General features: G+C 47.3%; 1 protein-coding gene across 1 annotated transcript in view; it reads left to right on the top strand.

The window, feature by feature from the left end:
• The window catches only part of RDX (radixin), an 80577-nt gene extending 74903 nt beyond the window's left edge, over positions 1-5674 (top strand). The window contains exons 14-15 of the mRNA XM_012808171.2: positions 2112-2207; positions 5057-5674. Coding sequence (XP_012663625.1) covers positions 2112-2178 — 67 coding nt within the window. The 3' untranslated portion in view covers positions 2179-2207; positions 5057-5674. The remainder of the gene's footprint in view (positions 1-2111; positions 2208-5056) is intronic.
• The last annotated feature ends 4522 nt before the right edge of the window (positions 5675-10196 follow it).

Here is a 10196-nt window from a genome sequence, read left to right as displayed (position 1 = left end):
GGATTCGAACCCGCCACCTTAGGTGTATGTGGCTGGCGCCTTAGCTGCTTGAGCCACAGGCACCAAGCCATGAATAGATTTTTTTAATTAAATCATAGCTGTGTACATTAATGCAATCAGGTGCAATGTGCTGGTTTTACATACAATTTGAAATGTTTTCATCAAACTGGTCAACATAGCCTTCACGGCCTTCTAAGTTATTGTGTTTAGACATTTATATTCTACACCTAGGAAATTTCACATGTACCCTTGTAAGATGCCCCGTAGGTGTGGTCCCACCAATTACCTTCCATCCACCCATCCTTCCCCTTCCCCTGATAAATAGATAGGTTTTGTTTTTTTGTTTTTTTTTTGGCCGGGGCTGGGTTTGAACCCACCACCTCCTATATATGGGGCCGGCGCCCTGCTCCTTTGAGCCACAGACACCACCCTAAATAGATTTTTTAATGTTAAACCATGATTGTATTCCTGAAATAACTTGATATATACTCTAAACTACGGCTTGGGGCTCTGCAATCCTGAGCCACCTATATTGGAATATGCAGCCTGTCTGATTAGTGTGTGACTCCCTGTCACTCCTCCAGCAGTTGCTGTCTGCACATGAAGTACTGTAGTCTAATCTCATGGCACCACCTGGTGGCAGACTTCGGAAATTTCTGACTTACCCTCTTCACTCCCTCTTTCCTTGTGAAGGAAGAGCCTGCAAGCAGTTTCTCTGTTACCCCTGCTTGACCCCATCCTCCTGTTTTCTTTCTCCTGCTTTACAGTATCCACTTTATTCCACATCCTCCTTTCTCATGATCTTCTAAATTTTCTCAGGATAGTCATGAACATTATTTTCCTTTTCTTCCTTTGTTCTTTCTCTCTGTTTTTATCCTTTTTGTGAGTCTAAATCTACCTGGATCACAGTTACCCACAGTGAGGGGAGCACTAGTGACAACAGAAAAAACATACAGCTATACGTTTCGAAATGACCTTCGAAACAGTGAGTGCCAGTTCTGCTCCCCTTCTTGTATTACTTAAAATCTCCTTTACACTGTTCTTAAATTTTAAGTACTTCATTCATCTTGTAATTATTCTGCCCACTTCAACATCAAGCTCGTGCATTAAAGAAAAATTACAAAACTGTTAATATCCTTGTTTCTCCAGTGCTACCTTTGACAAATTTGGAGTTACTACTTGGAAAGACTTGGTTTTTCATTATGGATTCAACTGCCTGGAAACTGAACTCTCATCTATAACACGGTTTTCATGGGCAACAGCCCACTCGGCTGCTCTTGTAGGACCTAACCTATGCATAAGAGAGAGACTTCCGGTAACTGTATTTGCAGTCTCTTCACCCATAAGGGTAGAAAATACTACAAGCAGCATTGGTAGCAGGGAACTGACTCATGGATACGCTTAACCAGCTTAACGATTTCTTTGTTAATTATGACTTCCTTTTTGGTCCCTCAAGGGCTACAGCTGAGAATGGCAGGTGAGTCGGTGGAAGATGATAGAACAGGGAAAAAATTAATCCCTAAACACTGCAGTGCCCACCTGGCGGCAGAGGACATAGTTTCCATGGTTTGTCTGTTTGAACCCATCCTGGTCTTTCCATAGACAGAGACCGAGCGTTTGCATAATCAAACATAGCATCTATTGATTTCACAGTAGGCCCTACAAAGTATCTTGGGTCCCTTAGTCTGGTTGGTACCAGGAAGAAACTGCAATGATGACTAGATTAATCAAGAGGGAACTCTAAATAAAATATAAAACCTGGCAATTAGCATTACTCTGACATGAAATTTTGACGGTCTGGCTTTGAGACCCAGTTTTCTCGTGAGACTAATTTTTTTGTGCGGAGTTGCTGCAGCTACGAGAATTCTAGCATCAATTTAAAAGGGAGATTTAAAGATGTTCTTATTTCCACATCTGAACGGTGGCGTTTCAATGGCGGAATGGAAAGAAAGGAGGTTAAAGATTAGGAAAATTTGTCTGGCAAGTTGGTTACCCAACAGGACCGACACCATGGGGTGACAAGGCGTTCCTGGCAGTCCCCCCTTCCCATTCGGTCCCCTCTGTGTTCTCTTGCTAAACGCTTTCTAACCTCTTGTTGTCTCTTTTGAAAGGTGGGGACCCAAACTGTATGCATTGTTCCAGATGCGCTCTTGCCAAAGCAGCATAAAGCAAATGTAACGGTTAGGAAAAGGCGCCTCTCTCCCTCGGTAAGTACTAGGCGGTGGTGGCCAGGCCTAGCCCACCTTCCCATCAGACCTGCTGCACTTTCTACTACCAGGATGCTGGTGGGGCCCAGGAAACCTGGGTCTGTTCCTCGACACACCGGCCAAGGGACCGACCAGGAGCAACCTGCGTCATCGCAGCCTCTGATTTCACTCCTCCGATTCTTTTTCAGTACTTTGTACCTCTTGAGCTCTTTGCCAACCAAGAACACTCTCCTCTAGTTTAATAATTTTGAGGCCAGCTAGAGTTTATCAAAATAAGATTCTACCTATAATCTTAGCGAACTGACTGGATGTGTTACTTTAAAGCACTCTCTTACTTTGTGAAGGATCCCTCGATGAGGGGTGAGATTAAGAGTATTACAGCTCAAACTCCCACAAACGACACCTCAGTTCTGCTGGGAGGTTTTCCTCCTCTTTTTTAAAAATCAGATTAATTTAAAAATGGAGCTCTGTGCTTGTACATTATATAGAAGAATTAAAGAATTGGTTCATAAGGCAGATAAATACAGTATTATGTACTGACCTCAATTTGATAATATTTTAAAATAGCTTTTCAACACGATTGCCACGATAACAAGTTGTTTTAAAATTCTTTGATTTCTTTGGAAGGGACTGTTCAACCCATCTTATTTCTAAATAAAATCACAGCAATGTGGTTTCGTCTTGTAGACCTTGAACGGTATAGTTATGTTTCCCCGACTTGCTGTGTGAATGTATTTGAGATAGTACTTTAAGATGTGGAATAAATGTCCGTCGTAGCAATATTATTTTTTAGATTTTTTTTCATGGACATAAAAAATGGTCATATTAAAGTAGGGGGGATGTTACTTAAGGCACGGAATTTTTAGAAACAACTTACTTTGGCCCGGTGCCTGTGGCTCAAGCGGTTAAGGCGCCAGCCACATACACCTAAGGTGGCAGGTTCGAATCCAGCCCGGGCCCGCCAAACAACAATGATAGCTGCAACCAAAAAATAGCCGGGCTTCGTGGCGCATGCCTGTGATCCCAGCTACTTGGGAGGTGGAGGCAGGAGACTCACTTGAGCCCAGGAGTTGGAGGTTGCTGTGAGCTGCGATTTCACAGCACTCTACCCAGGGGGACAGCTTGAGGCTCTGTCTCAAAAAAAAAAAAAAAAAAAAAAGAAACAACTTACTTTTTTGGCCTTGAATTATAGAGTGTTCTGAAATGACTTTGAGGTCATGTAAGAATCTCTCCAACATTTTGTGACACCATTGAACACTTATATTGTTTCAAATCCACTTGAAGGGCTGTGACACATCTATCATCACTTGCTCTTACTTGTTCTGAAAGGAAAGGATTGAAAATTCATAGAATCCAGCTAGTTTTATTCCTAATATTTGAGCTAAAATCACTGGTTAAAGCAAATTCTCGATTTTCCACAGATTGCCACAGACTCTCCTAGTGTTAGCTATTGCTCTTTAAACCCTTTCTTCCAATGTGGAAATTCATTTAAAGTAACTCTAAAATTCCCCAAATTAAAATTTGCCTGATGTTTTGATTTTTTCTATTGACTTTCATCTATTAATGTTCTTGCTTTTTAAAGCAAACCCTTTGAGTGAGTTTGACTCTGAGCTATTGTTGTCAGAAGTAGGAAAAGAAAGTTTCTACGTGACTCACCAGAAAAGTCAAGATCAAATGAGAGCTTGAATTATCCAGAGATGAATTTAGGAAGGAATCAAGGGAGCTGGCAATCACCACATGCCTCCAGCTTGACATGTCACATAGTTGGCACCTTTGGAAGAGCTGCCCAACACTCCAGAGTCAATCAGAATGGTACCGACCTGAGAATAGAGAGTGGCCTCTGGGTGGTTTTCAGTCCTTTCCCCACTGTCCCCAGGGTTCCTCCCCATGCACTGTGACCCTGTCTTCCTTGTGACCAGGGGGGCCTGCAGGATGATGGTGGCAAGAAATTAGAGGTGACCTCTAAACCATGTACCAGACAGAGCTGACTGGTTTCTTCAGGGATAGGACCTCTACAACCTTGAGACCAGGCTGTATCCAAATCACTAGTCAGCTCTGAAGGCTGACACCATCCTCAAACTTTTTAAACAGGGGGCCAGCTCACTGTCCCTCAGACCATTGGAGGGCCAGACGGCATGCCTTGGGATGAGTCAGCTGCTAAGCAGGACAAGCAGCAGCGGCAAAAACACATGGCAGGCCGCATGTGACCACGGGCCATAGTTTGAGGACACCTGGTCTGGAGAGTTCAAAACCACAGGCTTCTCCCTGAAAATATCCAGGTCTTGTCCTTTCTTTGATGCTCTGGGCTGATTTTAGCTGAGCAGGCCAGGTTAGATCAGATTCTGGATTCCTGGTATAAGAAGTGGCCTGAGGTGGGTCAGACTGTAAATAACATGGTCTCATTTTGGGGCACACGTGTCTGCAGGCCACTCCACCCTAATGTTTCTCTTAAGACTGTGTCACAAAGGTTTCTGTGACTATGACATGAAAGAGGATGTTCGTGGCATGATCTTACATCCTCATCATTGTTCTGGATCAGAATATTGCAAAACCTACTATGTTAGATTCCTTTTTGAGGCCAGAAATAATTGTAGCCAGGCTGAGGTCAGAGCGTCGTGTTTGCGGACCCACCTTTATTTTTGTGCAATCTGCAGGTTACTGTGTTTCCTCAGCGGCGTTTTGTTCCTGTTCGTAATTCAATGATAAACTCAGCCATGACTAAACCGTAACCTGTAAAGTGTGGAAAGACGTTCACCGCGGCGCCCTTTTCAGTGGTAATACAGCTGTCTGGGTTGAGTCTGTCTCTTTCCTGCCTGACTTTCCTGTTCTCCTTCTGTGTCTTCATGCAGGTCTCAGCCGCTGACATGTGGAGAGATTTAGGAGAGGACATACCCAGACCTACCTGCTGTTCTGAATGTGCATCTCCCCCAAAGTCTGGACTCTCAGCTGGAACTGGGTGGACCAGCATTTCCCAACCCAGGGCTCTTTCCGAGGGTCCTCTCCTCGTCTCAGTTTACCACTGGTTTCCCCTTTCATGCTGTCCTGTCTCTCTCCAAAGCCTTCTCGATTGTTTATCCTAAGGACAGACCTTAGCCAGATGGGCCAGGACTTGGGCCTGCCACGTTGCATCCTGCAGTCCCAGGCCGGCGTCTGTCGCACCCTGTCCTCAAGGCACCGTCCCCCAAACAGATGCTGGAAGGCATCAGCTTCTGAAAACCCATTTCTTTTTCTGCATGATTAACTTGTAAGAAGGAATCTATGGAGAGGATTTCCAAGAATTTTCCATTTTTTCAAAAAATGTATGTGACTTATTTTGGGCTTTGAACCAAGAGCAAACTCCATGGTACCCAGCCCTGTTCCCATGCACACGTCTGGAATCTGCAGAAATCAATGCAACATTCCTTTCCCCATCTAGGCTGTTTGTATAATTGTATATAAATGTAGCAATAAATACATTCTAACATCAATCTGAGCCTGACTTTCCACTCGATTTCTGTGCCCTGGCGGTAGGCAGTGAATGCACATTCTCAAGGGATTGCCCTGCTGACCCGTGGGGCTCACTGCCCCATCTCAGGTTCTAATCTCTGATTTCACAAAGCTTTACTTTGGAGTTGGCCCGTGTTTGGAGAAAGAGGGTTGAGGAGAGTACAGTGGCAGAGCTGGGGCGTGAAATAGCATTGCTGATTCATGCGATGGCGCTAGTCCTGGCGTATGAAGTGGTTGGAATGTCCAAGGACTGAAGCTTCAAGGACTGGGCAAGTCTGTGACACGAGCCAGCATTCTGATGTCACTCTCATGCCCTTCAAGTATGTGCTGTGCTGAAATTAGGTGACAGGGGTTTGCTAGGCACAACGGCGCCCCTTAAAGATTTTTAGAAAAAGCACACGAAATAAGCCAACAGGACATAGTTTTCCATCTGTCACTGAGGTTCTCCCGGGGTACCGAGTAAGTCTATTTGTTGTACAGACAACCCCCTCCTACAGGGCACAGAAGCAAATAGTTGTTATTAAGCACATAGAACATTGTTTAATACCAACCAAGACTTATTCTCAAATTAGTCTCCTATAATTTGTGTGCGATCATTGATTATCAGGTATTGTTACAACTCAGAAGATAACCACGTCCTTTGTTGTATTTCTTATCAAAGTGCTGTTTTTCAAGCCTCTCCCTGATTATAAGTGAAAATTGGTATAAAATCACTCACTCGGGAGACCTGGGAACACAACAGAGCCCAAGGCTGGACTATCCCACGGTAGGTTTGCAGGGCTGGGAAGACTTCTGTTGTTGTTTATTAAAAACAATGAAGACTGAGAGGGGCTTGGGGAACTTATCTTGTCAAGCCCTTTGAACCACCCAGCTCTAGATGACTCTCTGAATGCCTGAGCTGCATCTGTTTTAGTTTCGTCTTTTAATAGATCCATCAGAGGACACGAGGCTCCGGGTCAAAAGATAAGGAGGGCGCAGCACTGCCTTCCGTCCACAGCAAAGTCCCTTGTGAGGCCGCTGGGCAACCCTTCCCTGCACGTAGCTGTTTTGGCCGGGACTGGTGATATGAAAGGAAATTATTAGAAAAGATACTGGACACATTATCAGCTGCTTCTGTTTATAGTGCCGTAAGAGATAATCCCAATTGGCGATAAGGCTGAATAATCAAAAGGTCATTTTGGTGTACGGGTCTGCAGAGGACGGAGGATTTTCAGCGCTGGGCCTGGGCTCTCCTGCTCATCAGTGGATGGATCTGGGACAAACCACTCCAGCTCTCGGGGCCTCTGATTCCTCTGCCGTAAAGGAGGTGTTGGGACTAAATGACCTCTGAGGTTCTTTCTCTTCTAAGAGTCTCTCCTGCTTGGGAAAGGGAAGGGAGTAGCTGCTTTCAATACTAACGACGAAAGTCAGGAGAGGACAAAATGGGCAGTGGAGAGGGCGAGGAGAGTTACGGAGATGGCTCAGATCCAAACGCTAACAAATGCATTGTTACAGTGATGACAGGTCGGAGCCAGACCGAGGTAACCCTTTCTGAAGAAACAAAACAGCTCTCACTTCTGACCTCCTGTTGGCTGATCGCTTCCAAGGCTGCCTCCTGCACGGGGTGGAAGGACTGCTGTGTACACTTGTCATTGGGACAGGCAGTGGGAAGTTGAGTCTCAGAACAAGAAGCCACTTTCCTTCACCCACAAACTGTGCACACCTGCCAGAGGGGCAGACTGGGCTCTGGGAACCGTGGGTGAGAGCAAAGCTGACGGCGGTCACAACCCCAAGGGGAGGAAAGCTGGTCGGGAATTATCCACATTCTGTTCCACAGGGAACACGTCAGTGGGAGCCTTCCCCACGGAGGGGCAAGTCCGTCTGATTTGCGGTTCACTATCCGGGTGGAGGGAGGGTAAACGGTGGGACCTCACCTATCATGCACATTGCGAGGGTACGTGTCAAATATATTAAGAGTAGAGTATAGATGTCTTAATAATTAAGTGAGGTGAAGGCTATGTTAACCAGTTTGATGTAAGTACTCCAAATTGTATATAAAATCAGCACATTGTACCCTATAAATGCACTAATGTACACAGTTATGATTTGACAAAAAATTAAATTAAAAAAAAGGGAAGCTCAGTGGGCCTAGGCAGAAGCTCACCTCAGTGACAAAGGTGGTCTGAGCCTCCCTGCTCATTCTTTTGCTTTAGCGCAGGGGGTCTCATGTTGACGTGCACCTGAATCGCCCAGGGGATGTGTCAACCCCTACACACAGGGCTCCCTCCACTCACTCCCGGAGGTTCTGATGCAACAGATCAGGAGTGGAGTCCAAGGCTTTGTGTCTCCTTGAAGTTCTCAGGTGAGGCCGAGACCGCTGGGCTGGCAGCACACTCAGAACTCAGAGGCACGGGGCTGGGGGAGGCATTCTGTTTACCTTCTCCGCAAACTCCAGAAGAACCAAATGTTCTCAAAGCTGTCTGAGTCAGCTGGGCTTTGTCTGCTAACCTGGAGCCGGCAAACATTCCCTGGTCAGCATGAGTAACTCTTACAAATCAATATCCTCTTCTAGCCCACAGCCTTGGGGAAAACAAATGGTTATGGATTATACTCATTTCAGTTCTGTGCAGAACGCAAGATGAGTCAGCGCCAGCTGTACATCAGCACTGAAAGGGCGATTTTTAAAAACACAGAGTCTGCGGCGTGTGCAGTTCTCCTTTGACAGAACCTTGCAGAGCTCTGTGCACAGCAAGCAGGTAACTGGCGCTTTGGGGATTTCCATAACTCTTCATTGAAATATGAAGGACAATCTTTTGCAGGACAGGGAACAGCATGATGAGTCTTCACAAACCGAATGCACCAGAGGAGTTGGTGGGAGACCAGAATGTTCATCCCTGCCGGCCCTTGGTGCCTTCGTAAGGCTCTGGGCCCATCCTCACCACTGTCCTGAATTCTAACGGGACAGGTATGTTTTACCTGGTTTAAACTCCATGTGAATGAGTTGTTCAGCACGTACTCTTTCTATTTATTTTCTTTGAGACACCCTCAATCTGTCACTCTGGATAGAGTACTGTGGCATCATCCTAGCTCACAGCAACCTCAGTGTCTTGGGCTCAGGTGATCCTCCTGCCTCAGCCTCCCAAGAAACTGGGACTACAGGTGCCTGCCGCAACACCCAACAAAGTTTTGTACTTTCAGTAGAGAAGGGTCTCCCTCTTGCTCAGCCTCCCTGAGTGCTGGGATTACAGGCGTGAGCCGCGGTGCCTGGCTCCTCACGTATACTTCAGCGTCTGGTTTCATTTACTCAACAGACTTATGCATTTCCCAGAATGGCGTTCATCCGATCTGCCTCATTGCCAACCACATCATACTTCCTCTGGCCTCTGTTACCGGCTGCCTGCTGCCACCCACATCTTCCAACTTCCCCCACAGGGCGGCTGTTCCTGCTGATCATTCCCCAGGAAGAGTCAGCAGCTGGGCTCTCCCACCCTACCCACTCCCCTCTGCCAATTTCCATTAGAACAGGCAGAGGCTCCCCCACCTGCCAGGCCCACACCTCTAAGCCCCACTCCTCGTTGTGTGTGCATCTAGGGGCACTTTGCTCCTCGCAGTTCCTCGGGGACCTAGATTTCCCTGCATCATAAGGAACTCAAGGCCTCGCAGGCACCACGGCAGGGAGGAGACAGGCTTGAGGACCTCATGGGGCTTCTCCCGCCCCGGTGCAGGAGGGACACTCATCTCTTTGGCTCATATTTCACGGTCAGAACTAGTCACATGAGCCCTCTTGGCTGCAAGGGGGCTGGGAGAGGTGGGGGAGCACAGGAGGGATTACTGAGAGACCATGATGCCCACAGCATTCAGACCAGCCTCCTTCCGCTCTGGGGTAAGCCCTCTTGTTCCCTCTTCCCCCTTATCTGACACTATCTGCACTGCGCCCACCAGGGGTCCCCCCAGCGGTCCCCATGCGTGTGTCTGGAGACATTTCTGATCCCCTGTATTGGAGTATAGGCGGCAGTAGTCAGGAGAAGTCGAGGTGACCGACTAGTGAACAACCTACAACGCATACAACTGTCCTCCCACCATAAAAGATGAGCTGGCCAAAAGCAGTGGGCTGCGTGTGAATGCCACCGTGCACCACGCTGCTTCACCTGGGCCTGGGTGGGCGTCACTCCAGCTAAGCTCCAACTCAGGGAGAACAGTCCTGGTAGACGAAGGCCAGGCTGGACGATGGGCTATGGCTTGCTTCCCATAGGAAGGCTCAATGGCTCCAGAAGAAATGATGTGCAGAAGTGACCAGGGTATGAAGCTGAGGCAGAGAAAGGAGTGATATTCACCTGAGTGATATTCACAACAGCTTCCCCCACAGGCTAGCGGAGCTCCACTGGTGTGTGTGTGGGGGGTGCCGCCCAGGTAGACAGCAGGCTAGCGGAGCTCCACTGGTGTGTATGTGGGGTGCCGCCCAGGTAGACGGCAGGCTAACGGAGCTCCACTGGTGTGTGTGTGGGGGGGTGCCGCCCAGGTAGA

Source organism: Otolemur garnettii, unplaced genomic scaffold (genome assembly GCF_000181295.1).
Source record: "Otolemur garnettii isolate 467f Iridium unplaced genomic scaffold, OtoGar3 scaffold00086, whole genome shotgun sequence".
NCBI lineage: Eukaryota > Metazoa > Chordata > Mammalia > Primates > Galagidae > Otolemur > Otolemur garnettii.
The sequence above is the reverse complement of the archived record's forward strand: the minus strand, read 5'-3'. Positions and strand labels throughout refer to the sequence as shown.